Raw genomic sequence first — 24,719 nt, forward strand, 5'->3', positions numbered from 1 at the left:
GCACACATCTCTTCATGCGTGTCGTTGTGTGTGTGTGTGCGTGTGTGTGTGTGTGAGAGTGCTACCCGGCAGCACCTGCAGGCCGCTGGCAGGTCAGACTGACAGGTTGATAGGAACAATGCATACAGTCTGTGCCTAGAGGCTGCAACAGAACTACACGTCACATACGGCCGCTGCCAGATCTCGGCTCTGCTTCCAGACACGACCCGCGGTGAAAACCAGTTGGCCCCTGGCCCCGGAGTAGGGTGTGTGTGCGTGTGTGTGTGTGTGTGTGTGTTTGTTGGGGGGGTTGTAACTGCAATAACTCATCCATTTTATTCCGCCCTGCACGCCATATCATGTTATCCGCGTTCGATTGCGGTTCAGTCGCTGCTTAGATGATCGTGTTTTAATTGCATGAAATCGTCTCTCGGCTTCAATTTGACTGCGTTTGTGTGAGAAAGAAAGAAAGAAAGAATGTCGATCCATATTTGTCCTGATTCACTCCCCCCCCCCAACCTTCTTGCATCTGAAGGCCTCTGAAATGCCACGGGAGTTCATTCCCTGCACAAAAAAAAGAAGTGTTTATCACCAAAGTCAATCTTGACTTGCCAGCAAATGAGTGACAGGCCTGTGTAAGCAGCCTTTAAAAGCTTGTGGAGGATATGACAAGGATATGTGATAAGGCTGCTATCAAATCAATGTGTGTGTGCGTGTGTGTGCGTGTGTGTGCGCGTGTGCGTGTGTGTTCCAAAATCTGTGTGGATTGGTTGCAATTATTTTTCGGTTTTCTCTGGAGTTTATTTTCCAGCTGACAGTTCTAATGAACTGAACATAATCTGGTTAAAGGTTGCACAACTTCTTATCTCCTGAGTGACAAATCAATCTCCATCCGACAGCTAAACAACCCAATCTATCGACTCCATTCTGATGTGTGTGTGTGTGTGCATCTGCGTGTGTGCACACACGCACACACACATTGTGAATGTGCCTTGGCTTTCAGCTAATCTTTTCTGATGTGATTACACGGATACGTGGAATGATGAGCGTCAGGTACGCGTGACCGCGTCTCGTTTCCTGCTCACATGCCGGGCGTCGCATGCCTTCAGGGTCTCGTCGGGTGTAAAACGTCGGGGTGTTGCAGCCGGCGGACGCTTCATAGGGATCTCAGACTCCCGCGGCCGATGCTAAAGCGTTACTACCCCTTAGTGGTGGAAGTTATAGCCACTTAAAGGCCCTTTCTTCCTCTGCCTCATCCCTGTCTGTTGATATTTCGGGTGGAGCTGTACTTTGTGTTTTAATATGGAGTATATAATGTATAGTGTGCTTTGTAAAATAGAGCCCAACCTTTTCCCCCACGGCTATGTGAGGTGAACTCACTGACAGCACCCTCACGCTGCAGAACATCATTTCAACAGGATACTGCAGTTCATTTCTAAACCACACGCCTGGACCCATTTTTAATTTTATTTATGTTTTTACAAATATCTACACTCTGTCACAGCTTGTGCATGTGGTTCACCAAATACCGACGCTCAATTATTTATCAACCTGTACCCAGAATGCATCTGTGCAGCTGAGAAACCGAGGTGTGGAATGTATACGTTGCGTTCTAGTTTGCTCATGTTCATCAGTGTGTTATTGTTGTGTTGTGTTTGAAAATGCCAAACAACTGGAGTTGCGTGCTTCATGCAGGAGGTGCATTGGGTCTGTTGTGTGTGTAGGTTTTTTGTTTCTTCCGTGTGGAATTTCGTCAGTCGGCTCCGGTTTTAGAAGAAACGACTCTATAAACATGAACGTGGTTCCAATATTCTTTTATACAATTGAGCTGTCAATGTTTTAGTGAAGTTTTGGCCGAGCGGGTCCATCGCTGTCCAACTTTATGGGATATACTTCATTTTTTATTCTTATTTCTTTTATTGGAGGAACTGTGATCTGATCTAATCCACATTTTCAGAGCTTCCCGTCAGACTGCGGACCTGGAAACAATAACGGGGCTGCGTGTTCGGGGGATGGAGCAGGTTTTTCACATTTACCAATTTCAGATTGTTCACACTCTGGTCCTAAAATGTCAGCAGCTTCACCGCAAAAGCTGCACAGCGACGCGCTCTGGCTGCCACGTGGAGGAGGCTGCCGGCCTTTGAGGAGCCGGCAGGCCGGTCAGTTGCTTCGTTGGTCAGTTGCTTGGTTGTTCAGTTGTTCGGTCGGTTATTCGATTGTTTGGTTCTTCGCTCGGTTCTTTGCTCGTTCGGTTCTTCGCTCGGTCAGTTGGTAGGTTGTTCAGTCGGTGTGTCGGTCGTTCGGTTGTTTTTTTGGTTGTTCAGTTGGTTGTTCGATTGTTTGGTTGTTCGGTCGTTTGGTTGTTTCTTTGGTTGTTGGGTTGTCCAGTTGGTTGTTCAGTTGGTTGTTTGGTTGTTCGGTCGGTTGTTCAGTTGGTTGTTTGGTTGCTTGGTTGTTCGGTCGGTTGTCCAGTTAGTTGTTTGGTTGTTTGTTCATTTGGTTGTTTGGTTGTTCAGTTGGTTGTTTGGTTGTTCATTTGGTTGTTTGGTTGTTCATTTGGTTGTTCAGTTGTTCATTTGGTTGTTTGGTTGTTCATTTGGTTGTTTGGTTGTTCAGTTGGTTGTTTGGTTGTTCATTTGGTTGTTCAGTTGTTCATTTGGTTGTTTGGTTGTTCAGTTGGTTGTTTGGTTGTTCATTTGGTTGTTTGGTTGTTCAGTTGGTTGTTTGGTTGTTCAGTTGGTTGTTTGGTTGTTCAGTTGGTTGTTTGGTTGTTCAGTTGGTTGTTTGGTTGTTCAGTTGGTTGTTTGGTTGTTCATTTGGTTGTTTAGTTGTTCAGTTGTTTGGGTCAGGATGTGTGTGTTTGAGGATGCAGAGGTATTTCCTCTGCCTGCAGCTTGTCCGTCCGCCCCTGAAGAAAATTACACATTCCTGCCATGTGTCCTCAATTTGTTTCAGATGTTTTCTGAAAGTCGGTGGAATTCGGCTCATAAATCTTTTTCTTTAACGACTTGGCTGCTTCACGCGTTACAGATATCTGCTGATATCTTTTCTGCCTTTTTCTGTATTGAAGAAAAGGGGAGAAAAAAAAAGACACGTAATTACATCTTTAGTACAACAGAGGGCGCTGTTGCTCAATTATCCTGAAACAAAAACACTACAGACCACCTTTTGAAAAGTGGTGGTCTTCATTTTTGTTTTAAAAAATGCAACTTTTTGCAATTTGCTTTTGCTCAAAGCTGCCAGCTTCAGGGAAACAATGCGTTAGAAACATTATTTGTTTCATTAAAACATCTCCCGCCCTCGTCTTGAATACACCTGCAGAGAGGAATCTGTCCGTCTTGGGAGGACTTTCTATATTTAACCCCTCAGTCGTTTCCTCCGGTGAGCTATAATAAGCTTTGTTGCCATTGATTGCAGACACAATATGTTGTGTTGTCCTGCCGCTCTCAAAGGAACGCTTGACCCACAAAACGGTCATTCGTGCTTCAGTTCCTCCCCCTCGTGCTACCTTGAATACTCAAAGAAAACAACAGGAAAACTACGTCAAAACAGACTCTGTTGCGTTGTTTAGTCCTATTTAAAACACGTTGGACGAGTGCGTTACAGATCCTCAGTCCTTCACTCCTCAGCTCTAAAACTCTGTTTATAAACGGAGTCTTTACTTTGTTGGTCTTCATCCCGACACTCGCTGCACTGTGAGCTGAACACAGCTGAGAAAATACCCAAGGTGGAGGGCATTGTTACTGTAGGACACACACACACACACACACTAGTGTTTTCTCTGCGTTGAGGGGAATGAAAGCGAGGTGTCTGGATTCATTATATTATTATCATCATATTTTTAGAAGAAATACAAGATACGAGAGCTCGGTCTGAATCTGTGAGTGTTTTTTTTATTTTATAAAACTAGTTACATTTATATTGCAGCAGGTTTAGTGATACATGTTCAATAAAATACTGTAAAGTTATACTTGCACAAAAGGAAACCTGTACAAATGTGACATTTGTTTGTATTCATGTGAGAGAACTGCCTCCTTTAATAACCGGACATTTCATGTGCCAACGCAATAAAGTAAAAATAAAAAAAAATACATTTCCAGAGCCAATTAATCTCAAAAGTTCCAGATGTCGTTTCCTGCATGAGAGGAAGTTGGGTGGATCGCGCCTCAGGAAGTGGGCGTGTCCTCGAGTCTCAACCTTTTTTTTTTTACTCGCTGAGTAAACATGAAAGCATTCCTCCGGCTCACACACTCATCATACGACCTTCATCACCCTCTCATTGTTCTGAAAGTGTAACGCCTGTGGGACATACAGTGAAAAGACTCTGGGAGGGGGCGGGGTCAGGGTCAGAGGGGGCGGGGCCAGGGTCAGTGTGGCGGGGGCGGGGTCAGACGGGCGGTGTGCTGTAGCGGATCTCCGCGTTGAATTTGTCCGGCGTCTTGGGCAGCGGAGGCTTCTTCAGCATGTTGTGCTTCATGATGGCCTCCTCGTTGGCGTAGATGGGGTCGGCGTCATCGGAGTGGTAGCCCGACTGGTAGCCGCTCGTCTGATTGGACGACTCCGAAGCCAGAGACTCTTTGCTCTTGAAGCGCAGCAGCTGGCTGGAGGAAGGGAAGAAGAAAAACAACCATAAAAAAAATGGAATTAAATTTGATTTGCAGCTAAAAAAAACACAGATAAAGACGTGTGAGGGTTACGAGGTGAGTGGGCGCTATGAGGCGGAGGGCTTACCTGAAGGTGGGCGTCGTAGAGAGCTGCTGATTCAAACCCTTCACCTCGTCAGGTGAGAAACACATCCCACTGTCCGTGTGCCCCTCCTGAAGAAACAGACACAGTTTATAAATGGACATTTGGCGGTCACATGACTTCATGGTCGTCTGTAGAAGAACTCCACCACGGTCACACGACACTTTTTTTTTATCAAAACATTAATAAATGTGTGTCTAGCTTGCACAGAAAATAGTGAACAATAAGCGGCCGCTCACCATGACGCTGCTGTGTGCCACGGGGACGTCCTCGAACGTCTTCAGGCTGACGGGACGGCCGACCCGCTCGCTCGGCCCCGCCGGTCTGCACAGAAGGAGGAACGTGATTGGACGAGATTCACAGCCGAGTCATTTTATGTCATGAAACGAAAGAGGGAGGAAGTGAGATGCTCGTGCTCACCCGAGGGCCGGCGGGTTGTCGTAGTGGAGCTGAGCCTCCTGGGTTTCACCGCTCTGCGGCCGGTTGTAGGGGTTCCTGGGGTCAGGGGTCACGGGAGATCCTTCCGCCTCGCTGCCGGCCGTCAGAGGGATGTAGTCCTTCCCATCCTGGGGACCAAAAGCAGTCTCATATAGATACACACTGGATCAAATCAAGCCACACAAATGAATACCAAAAAAGTCGGGTTACAAGCCGCGAGTACCTTCGGGGGTGTACCCGTTGTAGCAAGCTAGAGCTGCTGCTAGCTACCCTTTGTAGCAAGCTAGCGCTGCTGCTAGTTCCCCGTTGTAGCAAGCTAGAGCTGCTGCTAGCTACCCCTCGTAGCAAGCTAGCGCTGCTGCTAGTTCCCCGTTGTAGCAAGCTAGAGCTGCTGCTAGTTCCCCATTGTAGCAAGCTAGAACTGCTGCTAGCTACCCATTGTAACAAGCTAGAGCTGCTGCTAGTTCCCCGTTGTAGCAAGCTAGAACTGCTGCTAGCTACCCCTCGTAGCAAGCTAGCGCTGCTGCTAGCCAGGACGGTACGCAGTCGTGACTTTATTGAGTGTTTAGTGTCGTGTTTGATGGAGTTTGAGTGTTTTTAAGGACGCGGTGGACGGACCTGTTGGGCGCTGGCCTGCAGCAGGTTGCCCAGATGTTCCACCAGCTCCGCGAACGTCGGCCTGTCCGTGGGGCGCTCCAGCCAGCAGTCCAACATAGTCTGGTACCTGTGAAGCAAAGTGGACCGGTGAGCCGTTGGCGCGGCCGTCATTTTATTCGTACCGAGCGTGAACCTGCATCGTCCACTCACATCTCGGTGGTGGCGTAGTCCGGGGGTCTCATCCTGGTGCCCTCCTTGAGCCTCCTGCAGAACAACTCGTCGATGCAAACGCCCGGATAGGGAGACGCGCCTGCAAAGGGAGGCGAGAGGGAGGCGATGCTGCAGGTGCACAGGGATCCTTTTATGTGTCTGGTGCTGTGTGAGACGGTGTGAGGCTTACCCAGAGAAAAGATCTCCCACAGAAGAACCCCAAAGGACCAAACATCGCTTTGCGTGGTGTACACCCGATCGAAGATGGTCTCCGGAGCCATCCACTTCAGAGGGAGGCGAGCCTGTGAGGAAGAGGACGGGAGCGTCCATGTTTCACGTGTTTTAATTGTCCGATGAGCCGTCCTTCTTGGACCTTTTTAAAGGAACTCACTGCATTTTGACCTCATGGCCCAGATTCTACATTAAGTTGTACCGACAGACTGTGTAAGAAGTAGTCGTAGTTGCTTCAACCCATTCACCATTTCATTCCTACGTCAAGCAAGTACTTTTTTTTCGATTATTGGACAATTTTATGAACGAGGGAGGAGTGTGCATTTCTCTTTGACAACCTGAAGACTAAAGTTAGGCTTCGCCGGCTCATCTTTAATGAAAGAGAAAAAGGAGATGAGAGGGAGAGCGTCTAGAAGAGAGACAGACAGCGTGAGGAGAGAAGATTTCACGGTGGTTAGCTTCTAATGCGCAAATAAATAACCGTCACGAACAGAACATTTACTGCGCAGACAGACGCTCGGTTTCATTTTCCCGGCCAGAAACCAGCAGGAACCTCTTGGTTGAAAAGGCAGCGGCTGTGTGGGGCGACTCACGTCTCCCTTGCGGACGTAGTCGGGGTCCTTGTAGACGTCTCTGGCGAGGCCAAAGTCGCAGATCTTCACCACGTTGTTCTCTGACAGCAGGATGTTTCTGGCCGCCAGATCTCTGTGGATGCACTGCGGGGAAAAAGAAAGAGGGAACCGAAGGGAGAGGTCACGTTCTCGTGGTCGTCGTGCGTCCACAAAGGACGTCTTGGATCTTTAGTCGTTCTCACCTTGCGGGAGGCCAGGAACTCCATGCCCTTCGCCACCTGGAAGCTGTAGCAGATCAGGTCCTCCATGGTCAGGTGGTCCTCGTCCGAGCTCTCTGTGGTCACATGATGCGTTTTTTTTTTTTTTTTAAATCACAAAGCCCGATTTGAACAAGGTTAGTTGTGGTTCTTGCTTTTCGTCTTCCTTCACCTTCCTGCGCCTCCGCGTTGCTGCCTGAGGCCGAAGCCCCGTCTCCGGCTCGGGAGCAGACGGCCGTCCCCGTGCAGATGTCCAGCCGGGCGATCTGCCCCAAACCCAGGTCGCCCTCGGTCAAATCCTCCTCGGCGGACGCCCACTTCTGGCTGTCCGCCCGCTTCCTCTGTGGACGGCGAGGGAGAACATGTGAAGCTTCGCTTATTCTCGACGCGACTTTAAGGCTCGCTTGATTTGTGCCTGTGGTCAACGCAGACCAAGGGCATGATGGGAAACGCCGTCACCTGATCGAAGAGCTGATTGGCTCTTAGTTTTGACAACAAACAAACGTGTTTTTCTTTTGTGTGTTCACATTCACCTTGTAGGGGCTGTACTCGCCACGCTTGCTCTTCAGGTAGCTGGAGAGGTTTCCGTGTTTGCAGTACTCCACGATCACCATCAGGGGCCCTGAGGAGAGAGGGGAGGTAGATTTCTACATAACGACTTCTATACAACCCCTTGGTGGTCAGGAGAGAGAATGCAGCTTTAACACATGAAGCACAGACTTCTATACAACCAGAGGAGTCGCCCCCTGGTGGTCAGGAGAGAGAATGCAGCTTTAACGCATGAAGCACAGACTTCTATACAACCAGAGGATTCGCCCCCTGGTGGTCAAGAGAGAGAATGCAGCTTTAACGCATGAAGCACAGACTTCTATACAACCAGAGGATTCGCCCCCTGGTGGTCAAGAGAGAGAATGCAGCTTTAACGCATGAAGCACAGACTTCTATACAACCAGAGGAGTCGCCCCCTGGTGGTCAGGAGAGAGAATGCAGCTTTAACGCATGAAGCACAGACTTCTATACAACCAGAGGAGTCGCCCCCTGGTGGTCAGGAGAGAGAATGCAGCTTTAATGCATGAAGCATAGACTTCTATACAACCAGAGGAGTCGCCCCCTGGTGGTCAGGAGAGAGAATGCAGCTTTAACACATGAAGCATAGACTTCTATACAACCAGAGGATTCGCCCCCTGGTGGTCAAGAGAGAGAATGCAGCTTTAACGCATGAAGCACAGACTTCTATACAACCAGAGGAGTCGCCCCCTGGTGGTCAGGAGAGAGAATGCAGCTTTAATGCATGAAGCATAGACTTCTATACAACCAGAGGAGTCGCCCCCTGGTGGTCAGGAGAGAGAATGCAGCTTTAACACATGAAGCATAGACTTCTATACAACCAGAGGAGGCTCCCAGGAGCCCGGCATGCTGAAGACCCCAAAAGAAGGCAAAGATAAGGACCGCTCGGCGCTGGCTCACCTCCAGGCTTCGTGCAGGCTCCCAGCAGGTTGACGACGTTGAGGTAATGTCCGATGTGAATGAGGATCTTCAGCTCTGACATCAGGGCGCGGTACTCACTGGACGTGGCTCCCTCTGCGACGCAGAGACACGACTTCAAACTTTCTGTGTTTGCCGTTGCTTTTTGTTTGCGTGGACAATAAAAAAATAATAAAAAAACGGGGGAAGAAACACACGCTCACCTTTGAGCATCTTGACCGCCACGGTGGTGCAGGTGGTGGCTTTCTCGATGCCGAAGGCGGCCGCCTCCACCACCTGACCGAACGCGCCTCGTCCCAGCGGGTCACCTTTTAAATGCAGGACGTCACAAAAACACACCATTACCAGTCAGTCAGTGTATTTCAGTGCAATGTGATTATTTAAACTCCCATCTGTCTGAGCTGGGACTCGCTTCCAGGGCCTCACTGTGCCGCTCAAGGCGAAGGAAGCAGACGCTCGCTTGACTCCTTTCCTCGCCGCCTTTCGGCGGTCTCACCTAGCTTCAGCCGGTCGCGAGGGAACTCCCACTTGTTGGCGTCGTACGTCAGCCTCTCGCACTGCTCGTCCATGGGCATGTCCTCCGCGTCCAGGATCATGGACAGGTAGCCGGTCTTCAGGTCCTCCCCACGAGGCTGAACGCGTGAGCGAGAGAGAGAGAGAGAAAGAGAGAGAGAGAGAGAGAGAAAACCTCTGAATTAATCATTAAAACTTGTGCAGCAAATCAGGGCCGATGGTCTGCGTGAATTATGGGAGCAGAAAGTGACCTCGTTGTTCCTGGGAACAAAGGAGAGCGGCCACCGAGAGCCAAACCAGTCACTTCCAATCAGTCACACACCCACTGTGTGTGTGTGTGTGTGTGTGAGGACGAGGGAGTTCTCACTCTCTTTCTTCCCCGGATGACGAAGACGATCAGCAGCCAGAAGAACATGGCGATGACCACGGACCCGATGGGAACGATCAGCTCCACGTTGGTCTTTTCCTCGGCGCCTAAAAACGAAACAACGCGACAACGTGAGACAACAACGCCAGGGAGTTTGTCGTTGTCTTTGGCGTGTACGTGTGTGTGTGTGTGTGTGTGTGTGTGTGTGTGTGTGTTTGGGTTGGAGGAAGGAGGCAGTTGGACTCTGGACTGTAAGAAAACTGATATTTTATCTCGTCAAAACAAATGTTCAGGAGTCAGCTAGAACGATTCCTGCCAACGACAACGGTGGAAAAGTCCTTCTGGAGCCGAGAGGCCGTGTTAGTGGAAGAGTTTAGAAAAGTGAAGGGACATTGTTCTGTGTCTCGGTGCTGAGAGGAGGATGAAATGACAGAATGAATTCAAGGACAAAGAAAAGCTAAAAGAGTACAGAGACACAGAACAACTACAAAGAGACACAAAACAACTACAAAGAGGCACAAAACAACTACAAAAAGACATTAAATGACTACAAAAGACATAAAATGACCACAAAGAGACACAGAACGACCACAAAGACACACAAACAACTACAAAGAGACACAAAACGACAACAAAGACACAGAACAATTATAAAGAGACACAAAGGAACTACAAAGAGACACAAAGCAACTACAAAGAGACACAAAAAGACTACAAAGAGACACAAAATGACTATAAAAAGACATAAAACGACCACAAAGAGATACAAAAACAACAAAAAACAACCACAAAAAGACACAAAACAATTATAAAGAGACACAACACAACTATGAGATGCAGAACAACCACAAAAAGACACAATATGACAACGAAAAAAGACACAAAACAATTATAAAGAGACACAAAACTACAAAAAGACCCAAAACGACCACTAAGAGACTAAAAACAACCACAGAAAGACACACAACAACCACTAAGAGGGTCAGAACAGGCGATGGGTGGTACTTCGTGTCAGAAATCCCGCTCATGCGTGCGAGATGTTCTGGTCGTGTTCGGCGTGACGGGTCTGCGTCCTGCTGGCGAGGTCCAGGTCACGTAGGCGCTGGTTCTAGTCACAGCAGGGGTTTTGTTTGTGGCCCGAGGACAGAGGAGAGAGCAAGAGGCCGGCCTCTCCCTTTGTCCAGCTCTCTCTCTCTCTCTTTCCCTCTCTCTCTCTCTCTCTCTTTCCCTCTCTCTCTCCCCCCCTCCCCCCCTCTCCCTCTCCCTCTCTCTCTCTCTCTCTCTCTCTCTCTCTCTCTCTCTCTCTCTCTGGTCATTGTTTTGGATTTTGGAAACCGAGAGGAGGATGTGTGCTAACTGCGGCCAACTTCCTCTCACGCGGAAGCAAAGTTATTCTTACTCTCCGTCTTTGATATTAACACAAAAAAAAAAAAGGTCAGGTGTGTGTTGTGTGGCGGAGCCTTGAGGCGAGGTATTAATACACTTTGTGTGAGTGTTGTCGATCAGCTCTTCATGGGACAGGACTGGCCCACTGGGCAAAGCTCCAGGAGCTCAGAGGCCCGAGGCTTTAAAGTGAGTGTTAACATCTCTAATGTTGTGTATCGGTGTACGCTACATCTATCTGGAGAATATCTACAAAGAGATGCAAATTACAACGACTACAAAGACACAAGAAGTACAGAGAAAAGATAAATGAGTACAAAGACACAGAACGACCACAAAGAGACACAAAATGACTAAAAAGAGACACAAAACGACTAAAAAGAGACACAAAACGACTAAAAAGAGACACAAAACGACTAAAAAGAGACACAAAACGACTAAAAAGAGACACAGGATGACCACTGAAGACACAAGCAACTACAAAAAGACAAAAGAAATACCACAGAAAGACCAAAAACAACTAATAAGAGACACAAAACTACAAAGAGATACAGAACGAACACAAAGAGACACAAAACAACTAAAAAGAGACACAAAAACGACTACAAAGAGATACAGAACAACCACAAAAAAACAATTATAAATGTACACAAAACAACGGCAAAGAGACACTAAACAACCGCTAAGAGACACAAAAAGACTACAAAAAGACACAAACAACTAAAAAGAGACACAGAATGACTTCAAAGAGACACAAAACAACGGCAAAGAGACACAAAACAATTAAAAAAAGAGACAAAACAATTAAAAAGAGACACAGAATGACTACAAAGAGACACAAAAACAACGACAAAGAGACACAAAAGAAGTTTTAAAAAGCACATAACAAGTACACAGAAAAGCTAAACAAGTAAAGAGAAACAAAACGACCACAAAGCGACACAAACGTCGGGCTCCTGCTGCCATGCAGAAGGTCGGTCGGCCTTCAACACGCGTGTTCCCAGAGCATGCGTCACATGACTCCACGTAACTTCTGGGTAACTTCAGGACACGCCCCCTCGTTGTTCTGTAACACCTCAGGAGCGATTCGGGGAGGGACTGACCTTCAGTCGTCAGAAAGGTCCGCAAGGTGTCGCAGCCGCGGCGGTTGCACGCCGTGCAGGCGTACAGGCCGCTGTCGTCCTTCTTGGCCCGCTGGATGGTCAGCACGCGGTTGTTCTGGCTCAGGATCACGCCTGAAAGCAACGCACGCCGTTCAGGAAGCCGTTCAGGAAGCCGCTCTGTGGCGACGGCGCGCGTCGGAGCGGCGGTGGAGCGTTTCACTCAGCGACTCACCTGAGCCCTCCACCACCGTGTGGTTGTTCTTGGTCCACGCCACCGTCGGGTTCGGCGTCCCGGCGGCGTCGCACTGGAGGCTGATGGTCGCGCTCACGTTGACCTTCAGGTCGGTTAAATTATTGAGGATCCGAGCAGCCTCGAGCCCTGAAGTCAGAGTCAAAGTTTAAGAAACAAACAAACGCTTTGAACTGTCACTGTCAGCTTTAACACATGGAGCATATGCTTCTATACAACCCCCTGGTGTCGCCCCCTGGTGGTCAGGAGAGAGAATGCAACTTAAACACATGAAGCATAGACTTCTATACAACCAGAGGAGTTGCCTCCTGGTGGTCAGGAGAGAGAATGCAGCTTTAACATCAGAAACATAGACTTCTATACAACCAGAGGAGTCGCCCCCTGGTGGTCAGGAGAGAGAATGCAGCTTTAACACATGAAGTGTAGACTTCTATACAACCAGAGGAGTCGCCCCCTGGTGGTCAGGAGAGAGAATGCAGCTTCAACACATTTATATAGACTTCTATACAACCAGAGGAGTCGCCCCCTAGTGGTCAGGGGAGAGAATGCAGCTTTAGCATATTGATATAGACTTCTATACAACCAGAGGAGTCGCCTCCTGGTGGTCAGGAGTTAGAATGCAGCTTTAACACATGAAGTGTAGACTTCTATACAACCAGAGGAGTCGCCCCCTGGTGGTGATGATCAACTTGTGGCTCCTGAACGTCTCGATGTTCTCAAACATAAGGAAAAAAAGGGAACGGTAGAGTTTTCTCGCCTTTGAGGGCGAGTCGGCGCAGCAGGCAGGTCTTCTCTCGGGTCTTGATGTTCTCCACCTGGCAGGCGTACAGTCCTTCGTCCCGAGGCGACGCGGCGGGCAGCGACAGCTCCAGCGTCACGTTGGCGCCCTGCAGGCTGGACAGCGTCACGCGGGACGGCGGGCGCCGCTGCAAGAGACACGGGAGCGAAGACGTGGTGGAAATGTTCAGATTTTAGTGGTTATTTTACATTCAAAGTGCCATTTGAGCCGTTTGAAGCCGCTGCACTTTCACAGATTTAACCAGACCGACTTCAAACTTCATCAGCATGTTGTGATCAAACCTTATTTTGCAACATTGTTGCCGTGTTGAGCAACTTCAGAATCGATGCAACCCCGTTACATTTAAAACCCCAAAACTGCCACAAATTTGCACGCTTACATCGAATGTGTTTAGTATTTCACATTCTAGATGTGGTCGTTTGGTACATTTAGGATATTCCATTATCTTCCTCACAGTGTGTTTTCTATACACACATAACTCCAGTGTGCATGTGTGATTGTTGTAATAGACAACCTGCTGCTGTAACACAATAACTTCCCAATTTGTGATTTAAAAAGTACATTTATAGCTATCTAATACATCATAATTCATGAGCTTAGTATTGATAATCTTAATCTGCAAGATTAGACACAAGTTGTGGAGTAGAAAGCATGAAACAGCATAAACATGTAAATGCTGTAAACTACCTGGAAGTCGTCCCTGAGCGCCGTCACGTTCCACCACGGGCGACACGGCTGCACCGGAGAGATCTGCTCCGACTCCGACACGTTGGCGACGGCGAACCAGGTCAGGTTCCCGTAGAGCAGCTTGTCCGCCTTGCAGCGCAGAACCACGTGGTCCTCCTCCAGGGGCCCGGCGGGCGGAGACACGCTCACCTCCAGGCCGCCTGCAGGCCGCGAGGGGAAGCGCAGGGGGGAGGAGCGAGAGAGGAGTCACGACGGGTACGCAGAGAAGAAGGAGAAGAAGAAGAAGAAGAAGAAGAAGAAGAAGAAGAAGAAGAAGAAGAAGAAGAAGAAGAAGAAGAAGAAGAAGAAGAAGGAGGAGGACGCGGTGCTCACGCGTGACGTGGAAAAAGATGACGCGCGAGTCCTCGCCCACTTTGTTGGCGGCCGTGCATCGGTAGAGCGCGTGAGCCTCGGCCTTCTGGATCCTCAACGAGCTCGCGGTTTTCTAGGGAAACGCATTTTATTATCGTTTGTGATTATACTCGTTGAATATTGTTGTAAACGTTGGAGAGAGGATGTATCATACAAACATTAAATAATGAAATAAATGGCTCGATAAATAAATACATCTATAAATAATGTAAATAATGGTTAAAAAATAAATAAATAAATGGATCAATAAATAAATACATCTATAAATAATGTCATATTTAAATCATGGTTAATAAATAAATGGATCAATAAATAAATACATCTATAAATAATTTAATCACCAAATAAATGGCTAAAAAATACATGTATAAATAATTAAATAAATGGCTAAAAAAATAAATGAATCTATAAAAAATTTAATCATAAAATAAATGGCTAAACAAAAAATCTATAAATAATTAAATAAATGGTTAAAAAGAATGACAAAAATCTAGAAATAATTTAATAATTAAATACATGATTGAAAAAAGGTTAAAAAAAACTCATGTAAATAATAAGGAAATAAAAGCAAATGAATAATTAGAGAATAAATAATAAGCTGAAATAAATGTAAATAATGTAATACATTGGAAAAATAATCACACAAAAAAAACATAAAATTATTATTGTTCTTTTTTTTCTATTTCTGTGCATGTTTATTTATCCCAAACAGAACAATTGGGTCTTGTATTGCTCGAGGAATGTATTTATGTATTACAGTGCCAGCTGTTGTCCTGCACGTTGCACAGGAACTATTTCTTTACCTTCTGTAGATGCTCTCCGTCCGTCACCACGCGCTCCACCGGCCGGTGACCGGTGCTGTTGCTGACGTCCCTCCACCCGCCGCACGCCGCCAGCTGCTCCTCAGACCTCTTGACCCCGGGCCTGGTGCACAGAAACAAACAGAAACCAGAACTTTGACTTTCAAACGTGTGTTTTTTCACACGTTTCTGTTATTGCAGTGTTATGCAACTTGTTTTGAGTCGAGGCCGAGACAAACTGTCGATCAAAAAGAACAAGGAAGTGTAGTTAACGAGGGAGGGGGAGGGAGGCACGCGGATTCAGCAGGAAGAAGAGCTTTTTTACTCTTTTTTTACTCTTTTTTGTACAGGGAGCACGACGGGAACAACAGGAAACGGAGAGCCGGACTGAGGAAGCGCTCCGATGTGGAGACGGGAGATAAGGAAACCTGCTGATGGTCTTCTACCGGACAAAGACGTTCACACGCGCCTCCTCCTTTTCTATCAACACGCCTCGAGTCACGACACACCTGAGCCGATCTCAGATCGAACAAAGTCAGTAAACAACATTCAGAGTCTGAGAAGAACTGACGTCCTTCTTAACTAAAAAAATTAACTATTTTTAGGCCCTTTCCTCGAAAATATCATACCGAAACTAAAAGTGTGTGTCTCTACAACCACGAGGGCTGTTTGAGTAATGTTGTGTTATAATGAAAGGAACACATGTGAGATGTTGTTCAGATGTGTAAATATCAGTCTACATGTTTCTGGTTAAGAGGAAATGAAGATGACACACAGAAAGAAATGAAAAGGTTTCAGGTCCAACTGTAAAAAAAATCACTTTCAGGATGATTATTAGTTTGAAATGAAGCAGCTGTAAAGTCACAACGCTAACAAATCATAACACAACATGTGAACACTCTCTCTGTAAGAGGTGACTTTGATAAAGTGAAGCAGAATAATGTTAGAGAGGGATTAGAACAGAGAACATTCAGGCCCAATGGCCCCAATGGCCCCAATGGGTCCATTGGGACCCATTGGGGCCATTGGGGCCATTGGGCCTATTTGGGCCCATTGGACCTATTGGACCCATTGGACCCATTGGACCCATTGGGATCATTGGGGCCATTTGGGCCCATTGGACCCATTGGACCTATTGGACCCATTGGACCCATTGGACCCATTGGGATCATTGGGACCATTTGGGCCCATTGGACCCATTGGACCCATTGGACCCATTGGACCCATTGGGATCATTGGGACCAATGGGTCCAATGGGCCCAGCTGTAAGGCCCATTGGGGCCATATGAATTTCCTCATGTACCAATACATCCCAAAACAGAAGTTTGGGGCTTTTTTTTCTCATAAAACAAGCTATGATTTACAGTTTTATTTAACAATCACTCAGTCCCCCCCCCCCCCCCCTCCAGGGGGTAAAAGAGGACATTGCGAAGAGCATGAATCACTTCCACTGATCCGCTCTCATTGTCTCCTCTCGTGTTTTTTGTCAACATCACGCGTCAAGCGGACGTTTCTCTTCTGAATCAACGACCCCGTCGGACGACGAGCGACAAAGAGAAACACGTGAGCACTCACAGGAAAACCCCCGGACAGTCCTCTTTGGACATCCACTGCCACCGGATGCGAGCGGGCGTGGGGAACCCCCGGGCGGTGCACCTCAGGGTGGGGCTGCTGCCGTACGGGTACTCGCCGCTGTCCCCCGCCACCTCCTTCTCAATGATGTGAGGAGGCACTGCGTGGGGGAAGAAGAGGAAGGCAGGTTGACGCCGCTGTGCCAACAACAACAACAACAACCAGCGTTAGAAACCAAACGGCGACCAGAAGAGAGGAGGCGCACCGTTGACCAGCAGCTGGAAGGAGCACCTCTGCTCCTCTCCGGTGATCTTATTGCTCAGGATCATCGTGTAATTCCCAGCATCCATCTCCGTGACCCCGTGGAGGACGAGGGTGTTGCTTTTCGTGTCGCTTCTCGTGTCGTTTCTCACTTTCACTCTGTAGCTCTCCCTCAGCGGGAGGCCGTTCTTCAGCCTGGGCGGAGAGAGCGCGACAAAACGTGTCTGAGCATCGGAGGTCGCGATGGGAAGTTACGATAAGAAGTCACGATATGAAGTTACGATAAGAAGTCACGATAGGAAGTTACGATAGGAAGTTACGATATGAAGTTACGATAGGAAGTTACGATATGAAGTTACAATAAGAAGTCACGATATAAAGTTACGATATGAAGTTATGATAAGAAGTCACGATATGAAGTTACGATGGAAAGTTACGATAAGAAGTCACGATATGAAGTTACAATATGAAGTTATGATATGAAGTTATGATAAGAAATCGCGATAGGAAGTTACGATATGAAGTTACTATATGAAGTTACGACAGGAAGTTACAATAAGAAGTCACGATAGAAAGTTACGATACAAAGTTACGATACAAAGTTACGATACAAAGTTACGATACAAAGTTACGATACAAAGTTACGATATGAAGTTACTATATGAAGTTACGACAGGAAGTTACAATAAGAAGTCACGATAGAAAGTTACGATACAAAGTTACGATACAAAGTTACGATATGAAGTCACGATATGAAGTTACGATAGGAAGTCACGATAGGAGTCGTGATAAGAGGTTACGATAAAAGATCACGATCGAAAGTAACGATAGGAAGTCACGATATGTCACAATAAAAGGTCACGATAGGAAGTCACTACAGCATCGGTCCACAGGGAACGCACCACTTGGAGCCGGGCTCCGGGTAGGCGGAGTACTTGACAGGGATGGACGTCTGATCCCCAACGTTGACCTCCCACACCTTCGTCCACGGCTCCTTCAAGTCGATGAAGGGCTTTTCTGGAAAGACACACAAGAGAGAGGGAGTCCCAACACGGCGTCAGCGACACAACTCTTCAATGTTTCAAGATTCAAGTCTTGAGGAAGCAACGCAAGTCAAACAATACAACATACAACAGCCGCGCTGCGTCTTCAGGTCACCTACCAAACACTTTGAGGAAAGCCGAGGCGCTCTTCTCCATCTTCCCGCTGGACGCGGTGCAGGTGAATTCTCCGGTGTGATCGACTGTCACGTTCTCCACCGTGAGAGTGTTGGAAAGCTCCAGAGAGTTCCACAGCTTCTTCTTGTGGGGCGTCGCGTGACTCGGCCTCGAGTTGTTCACCGAGGTCTGAGAGAGGGAGGTAGAGAGAGAAAGAGAGGGAGGGAGAGAGAGAAAGAGAGGGAGGTAGAGAGAGAATGCAGCTATGACACATGAAGCATAGACTTCTATACAACCAGAGGAGTCGCCCCCTGGTGGTCAGAAGACAGCTTTAACACATGAAGCATCGACTTCTATACAACCAGAGGAGTCGCGCCCTGGTGGTCAGGAGAGAGAATGCAGCTTTAACACATGAAGCATAGACTTCTATACAACCAGAGGAGTCGCCCCCTGGTGGTCAGGAGAGAGAATGCAGCTTTAACACATGAAGCATAGACTTCTATACAACCAGAGGAGTCGCCCCCTGGTGGTCAGAAGAGAGAATGCAGCTTTAACACATGAAGCATAGACTTCTATACAACCAGAGGAGTCGCCCCCTGGTGGTCAGGAGAGAGAATGCAGCTTTAACACATGAAGCGTGGGCTTCTATACAACCAGAGGAGTCGCCCCCTGGTGGTCAGGAGAGAGAATGCAGCTTTAACACATGAAGCATAGACTTCTATACAACCAGAGGAGTCGCCCCCTGGTGGTCAGGAGAGAGAATGCAGCTTTAACACATGAAGCGTAGACTTCTATACAACCAGAGGAGTCGCCCCCTGGTGGTCAGGAGAGAGAATGCAGCTTTAACACATGAAGCGTAGACTTCTATACAACCAGAGGAGTCGCCCTCTGGTGGTCAGGAGAGAGAATGCAGCTTTAACACATGAAGCGTAGACTTCTATACAACCAGAGGAGTCGCCCTCTGGTGGTCAGGAGAGAGAATGCAGCTTTAACACGTGAAGCATAGACTTCTATACAACCAGAGGAGTCGCCCCCTGGTGGACAATGGAGAGAATGCAGCTTTAAGACACTTTAATAAACTTTTTTACTCTAGCATCTGCGTATTAATTCCATATTGTGTTCTGATCCAATAGTTAGGTTCTATATGAGCTGAATAATCTCATCTTCACAACCATCTTGAGTGTCACCTCTGCACTTTAAAAGATAAACTGAAGGATTCCTGAAAGCAGGAAGTGAGGAACACCGGGGGAAGTGAGATACATCGAGGGCATCGCGTCTGTCGCATGCAAAGCGCTCGTCGGCACTGACCAGGGCCTGGCCGGAGTGCGTCCAGTTGAACTCGATGCCCACGTTGAGCTCGGTTTTGGCCGTGCAGCCGAGCACCAGCCGCTCCCCCGCCGCCAGCCGGAGCTGCGTGGGGTTCATGGTGAGTTCGTAGATCTTGTATCCTGCGGAAAAGGGAGGGACGACACGGGCGGTCAGTCCACGACGGCCTATTGTTCTCCAGCGACTACAGTCTCTCTCTCTCTCTCTCTCTGCTCGTGCTTTTCCTCGCTCGCCCAGTGTTCCACCAAGTCTTTTCAGACAGACTCAAGCAAAACAACTGCGTGTTTAAAAACAGATATTTTTCTCTACGTTTTTTACAAAATTATCTCCGACCACACAACAACGGTCAAAATAGAAGACAGATACCAAAGAAGAAGTGAGCTAATTACCCATTGGATCTATAAATAAATAGTAAACGTCAATGAAGCAACATCTAATTATTGCTTTATTTCTACATACTTGACGTTTGGTGCAATGGAGAAAGCTCAAATTTGACTCGTATGTGGACGGACAATTTTCTGACGCCCCCTGTGGCCTTTTTTAGGAACAGCGTCCAACCGAGGAAGACTCTGAGAAAGTAGGGAGCGAGCTTCATCGTACAAAAAGACGTAGACGTAAAGAGAGACGTCAGGTCAAACAAATATCTGAAGGACCTTTTTGACAGCCTTCCCACTAAGTTTAAAACACACACACGTCACTTCTCCAGCCGTTGTGAATCTTTTCTGCCCCGTCTTACCGACGACGGCCACGATGTAGAGCGGCGACTTGAAGGTCTCGTTTCCGATGCGCGTCTGGCAGGACACGACGCCGGCGTAGCTGATCAGGTGGCTGGGGACCGTGAAGCCCGTCCTGGCGTCCCACAGGGAGTCCTTCCCGTCGGGGTGGAGCTCCTTGTTGGGATACTTCTGACAGACGCAGACATTTACTGATTTTTCGAACATATATAATTGAAAAAAACAACTAAACATACCACGTCAGGTGAAAAAAAGGCTGTGAACTGATGATTTTGTCTCGATGCCACTGGTTTTACTCAAAGTGAAAGTCTCTGTTTAATCTGTGAGTCCACAGAGGAGCTTCCTAACGTCTGGAGAAACCACCCAGATGAAGTCATCATTGTGTTGCCTTTGGCTTGGAAACAATTTGAATAGAAAGCCTTTGTCAAGAACTGGAGCGCCGAGGTTGAAAACAATCGTCAGACACCGAGGGTCAAATGTTCACGATCGAATATAGAATTGTGGTTTTTCTTTTTCCGGGCTTGCAAAAGCTGCATTCTTAATCAATCAACCTGTTTTTCATCAGTTATGATGATAAAATCAGATGCGACTGAAACAATTATTGTTTTTACTCCACTAGATTCATTGAAATATTCAATGTAATCTTGATCAAGAAGGATTTGACACAAGACTTAAAACTTAAACATGAAAGAGAAAACATTTTGAGAAACAACTAAACACGGCAAAAACTCTGAGGGATAAAAATGACTCGGCCCATTGGATCCATTGGTTCCCATTGGATCCATTGGTTCCCATTGGGGCTATTGGTTCCCATTGGGGCTATTGGTTCCCATTGGGGCTATTGGTTCCCATTGGGACTATTGACCTCGCCTGAATGTAAACCCTCTCTAACTTTGTTCTGCTTCATTTTATTAAACCTTTGCAGAGAGAATGTGCACACATTGTGCTATGATTAGACCTCACGGCTGCATTATTTGAAAGAAATAATCATCCTGAAAGGCATTGATTTGAATCCTTTTCATGTTTTTGCTGTGTCCTCTTCATCGCGAGTTAAACAGGTTTATTATATACCATGCAGATAAGTGAGTGACTACAAAGCAACCAAAAAAATAATAAAAAAATAACCAAAAATAAAGAAATATCTCTCTTTTGCTTAGATTTTGACTTTGTTTTGTCTTCTGCAACCGCTTCAAAATGAGCTCTTCCTTACAGTGTGGAGCGTGACGTTGAGGTCCTCCACCGAGCCTCGGCATGGTATCACCACCCGCTCGCCCTCACGGATGAACACCACCTCGTACTCCTTCTCCGGCGGCACGAAGGGCACCTTGTAATCTGGAATCAAACCATCGGACAGTGGGATGTAATTGGGATTAGTCATCTCAGATCTTTTGCTCCAATGTGCGTTTGAATAAAACTGTGTGTTAGTTAGCAGTGTGTCTTTAGAGACTGGACCTGTGGGATTTACAGTATTTTTTGGGGGTTAAATTCACTATTTGCAGTATTGATCACAACGATCCGAACTGTTTAACAGAATTTAATTTAATGCTAGTTAGCTAGCTGTTCACATTAGAAACTTAAAGTTCAGATAGCTAGCTAACTATCTTGTGGACCACTAGATGGCTAGCCAAATAGCTATCTAGCTAGCCACTAGATATCCAGATGTCCACTAGATAGACAGCTAGCTAGCTAGCTTTCTAGTTGACCGCTAGCTAGCTAGCCCTCTAGTGGACAGCTAGATAGCTAGCTAGCTATCCACCTCCGTGCTGATTCTAAGTACTGTGCCCTTCAATTTAAACAAAAAATCTAAACTTTAAGGTTTTGAGTGAATTATCAATTTTAATAATTGCTTACTTACAAAATTAGGTGAATTAACATCTTTTATGTATTGTGTATTACATTGTATTTGTGATACTTTTCACAGTATTTATACAACACCTAGATCTGCTTCATAGTGTAATATATAGTAAAAAGTTCCATTTTTGTGTCGGTTGTAGCTACCGTGGACAAACACGTAAGCCTCCGCTGCCGTCTTGCCGTCCTCCACCTTCAGGTCCCGGTAGGAGCACCGGTACTGCCCGGTCTCGTTCACCGTGGCGTTGGTGATGCGCAGGCTGGTGCAGAAGAGGCCCGACCCGCTGCAGTCGGCGGTGGAGAAGCGGGTGCTCGTGGGCGGCGTCGTCCACCTCAGGTACTGGCGGCCTCTACCACGCAGACACAGATCCAGAGTCAGTTCTGCTACGAGCGTACGGATCAATGCACAAACTGTGTGTGTGTGTGTGTGTGTGTGTGTGTGTGTGTGTGTGTGTGTGTGTGTGTGTGTGTGTGTGAACACGGTTACCTGCAGGTCAGCTCCAGGTTGTCGGATCGGTTCATCCGGTGAACGCCGTGGATGTTCAGCGTCGGAGGATCAGGCATGAACCGCAGTGTGATGGCTGGAGGAGTCAACAAACACAGTGATGACCAACAATATGCACATAAAGGGGTCAGAGGTCACGTTTAACGATGTGCTAAAAGGAACACTTTGAAAAGCAACCTATTTTGAAGGCCTCTGCCAACATGTGAACACTTAATATGTGAACATTCAACATGTGGACGTTCTCTCTGCAAAGGTTGACTTTGATAAAGTGAAGCAGAACAATGTTAGAAAGATTTTAGTCCAGAGAACATTCAGGCGCAATGGCCCCAATGGGTCCAATGGCCCCAATGGCCCCAATGGGTCCAATGGGTCCCCAATGGGTCCAATGGGTCCAATGGTCCCAATGGGTCCAATGGGTCCCCAATGGGTCCAATGGGTCCAATGGGTCCAGTGGTCCCAACGACTCCAATGGGTCCAATGGGTCCAATGGCCCCAATGGCTCCAATGGGTCCAATGGCCGCAATGGGACCGTTCAGTTTAAAAAGATTAAATCATGTCAAAAGCAAAAAAGTAGGAATTTAAAGCACAAAACATACACATATAATTATTTATTTCAACGTGTCTTTCATAACTGGCTACCGAGGGTCATTTTTTTTTCCTACTGCTGCGGGAAAAAAAATGGCGGAGCTGTGTCAAAACAGGAAGCAGGGGAAGATGGGCCGGGTCGGGCGGCCCGGGGGTGCGGTTCCTGTTTCTGAGGATACGGCCCGGCCCGCCTCCTCCCCGTGAGGCCCTAAAGCACTTTGTATTGTGTGGGGGGAGAAAACAGACTTTTATAGGCCCACCAAGGGGGAGTTATATAAGAAGGTTTAATTGAGACGCCAATGCCCATTGTTGAGCATAAAGTGGGATTAAGTTGAGTTGGATGGAGTTGAATCTGCTCACTTTTCTCAACATAGAAGAGCAGAAGTTAGTGGATTAATACTTTTTCTCTTCACAGTTAAAATCCTTCAGACGCATGAAGCTCTTCATCAAACAGACATCTATCTCTGTTTAATGGTCACAACTGAAAGCTGCATTGAATTTTAAGATAAATACAAAACAAAAATACAAAAAACTCTGGTAGAATAAATGAGGTTCTGATGGTTCTCTTACCGGCAACACAACTGATCCTGAGGAGTCCCAGCAGTGGAACGACGCGGCCGGCCATCATCCCACAGCTGACATGGACGGAGTCCTCATGGACATCCAATTAAACCAACAATGGAGGTTTAAAATTACTCTCCGCTGTGGTGACGATGATGACGGTGACGATGATGATGATGGTGACGATGGTGACGATGGTGGTGGTCCTTCAAGAGCTAATCCATTCGCCTGTGGTGCTTTTAAATTACAGTCCAGAGAAAGTTTGACCAAAACTCATGAAGACCATCAGCAGAGGAACGTCAGTGGTGAATGAAGAGGATGAGGAGGGAGGGGGAGGAGCCTCTCTCTCTCTCTCTCTCTCTCTCTCTCTCTCTCTCTCTCTCTCTCTCTCTCTCTCTTCTTCTGCCTCTCTCTCTATCTCTCTCTCTCTCTCTCTCTCTCTCTCTCTCTCTCTCTCTCTCTCTCTCTCACATGTTTTATTACTCTTTACTATACTATGATATTGTAACATACTATAATATATATATATATATATATATATATATATATATATATATATATATATATATACATATATATATATGTGTATTACTTTTTTTCTTAAATACCATGCTATTATTTATTTTTAATTTTTTCAAACATAATAAATAATATGACATTTATTTTACTTTTCATGACAAACATGTGTGGGCGGGGCCATGTTCCATTCAGGAGGGCGGGGCCATGATTTGTGGGCGGGGTCATGATGTGTGGGCCTATATGTTTACTCTTAGTATTAGTTACACTTGTTTTAATGATCTTATTTGTTACACGTGCAAAATAAATCTATTAAATTATATTTTTTTGGAAGTAACTATAGTTACATCTTCAGAGATCAACGAGGGATTCTTGATCCACTCAAATGTCAAATAAATGAAGAGAGACTGGGAGAAGAAAGAGAAAATCAATTCAGCCAATGTGGAGATACCAAAAAGACAAAAGAAATAAACAGGAAGAAGACGCGTTTGAGGCCAAAACATCAGCTGGAGGGAGATTTCAACATCTGACCAAGACAAGCACACGAGAGGGAAGTCCAGCTTCGAGCTCCAGAGGAAAACATTTGAGGAAATTACAGGAGGAGAAAGAAAGAACCGGATTCAGAGCCTCCTCTGTCTCTCAGTCTGACTCTCATTTGGAGATATTCTCCTTCGCCCACCGGCTACCAGCTTAACGTCCATCTTCCTCTAGAAGAGGACACTGAGGACAGAGGAGGGAGGGAAGCAGGAAGCAGGGCACACTTCCTCAGACAGGATGCTGGGCTCCTCTAGGAGGCATCATGCAATCTGAGTCTTTATCACCC

The 24,719-nt window shown here is 46.8% G+C and overlaps 1 protein-coding gene across 2 annotated transcripts; it reads right to left on the reverse strand.

Annotated features, from left to right (window-relative positions):
* Positions 1-3,852: 3,852 nt before the first annotated feature.
* On the reverse strand, positions 3,853-23,671 carry kdr (kinase insert domain receptor (a type III receptor tyrosine kinase)). Of its 2 annotated transcripts, none has more exons than XM_068593022.1 (31): positions 23,390-23,671; positions 22,217-22,310; positions 21,877-22,079; positions 21,089-21,210; positions 19,881-20,046; positions 19,127-19,266; positions 17,824-18,007; positions 17,564-17,678; positions 16,666-16,856; positions 16,404-16,560; positions 14,832-14,952; positions 13,990-14,101; positions 13,618-13,817; positions 12,889-13,057; positions 12,114-12,260; positions 11,882-12,013; positions 9,396-9,502; positions 9,012-9,147; positions 8,719-8,823; positions 8,498-8,611; positions 7,564-7,652; positions 7,203-7,371; positions 7,016-7,107; positions 6,795-6,917; positions 6,161-6,272; positions 5,971-6,070; positions 5,782-5,887; positions 5,146-5,291; positions 4,965-5,049; positions 4,711-4,796; positions 3,853-4,580 (listed from the first exon to the last, which is right to left on the reverse strand). In XM_068593022.1, the coding sequence occupies exons 1-31, from the start codon at positions 23,445-23,447 to the stop codon at positions 4,367-4,369; spliced, it is 4,095 nt and encodes a 1,364-aa protein (XP_068449123.1). In that variant the 5' UTR covers positions 23,448-23,671; the 3' UTR covers positions 3,853-4,366. The 2 variants fall into 2 exon arrangements, with proteins under 2 accessions (XP_068449123.1, XP_068449122.1); XM_068593021.1 differs by having other exon boundaries at positions 19,881-20,049.
* Positions 23,672-24,719: the final 1,048 nt, after the last annotated feature.

The sequence above is a fragment of the Clinocottus analis genome, unplaced genomic scaffold (assembly GCF_023055335.1).
Source record: "Clinocottus analis isolate CAN_PGR_092001 unplaced genomic scaffold, fCliAna1.0.p SCAF_28, whole genome shotgun sequence".
In the NCBI taxonomy this organism is placed as follows: Eukaryota; Metazoa; Chordata; class Actinopteri; order Perciformes; family Cottidae; genus Clinocottus; species Clinocottus analis.

Bases quoted from the DNA above. Each gene is read 5' to 3' on its own strand.
- kdr (XM_068593021.1), bottom strand. From the start codon at position 23,447: ATGATGGCCGGCCGCGTCGTTCCACTGCTGGGACTCCTCAGGATCAGT. The intron at 16,561-16,665 runs GTGCGCCTCCTC...TCCCCCACGCAG, and splicing joins CTTCCAGCTGCTGGTCAACG to TGCCTCCTCACATCATTGAG. The intron at 5,050-5,145 runs GTGAGCACGAGC...CCTTCTGTGCAG, and splicing joins GACAACCCGCCGGCCCTCGG to ACCGGCGGGGCCGAGCGAGC.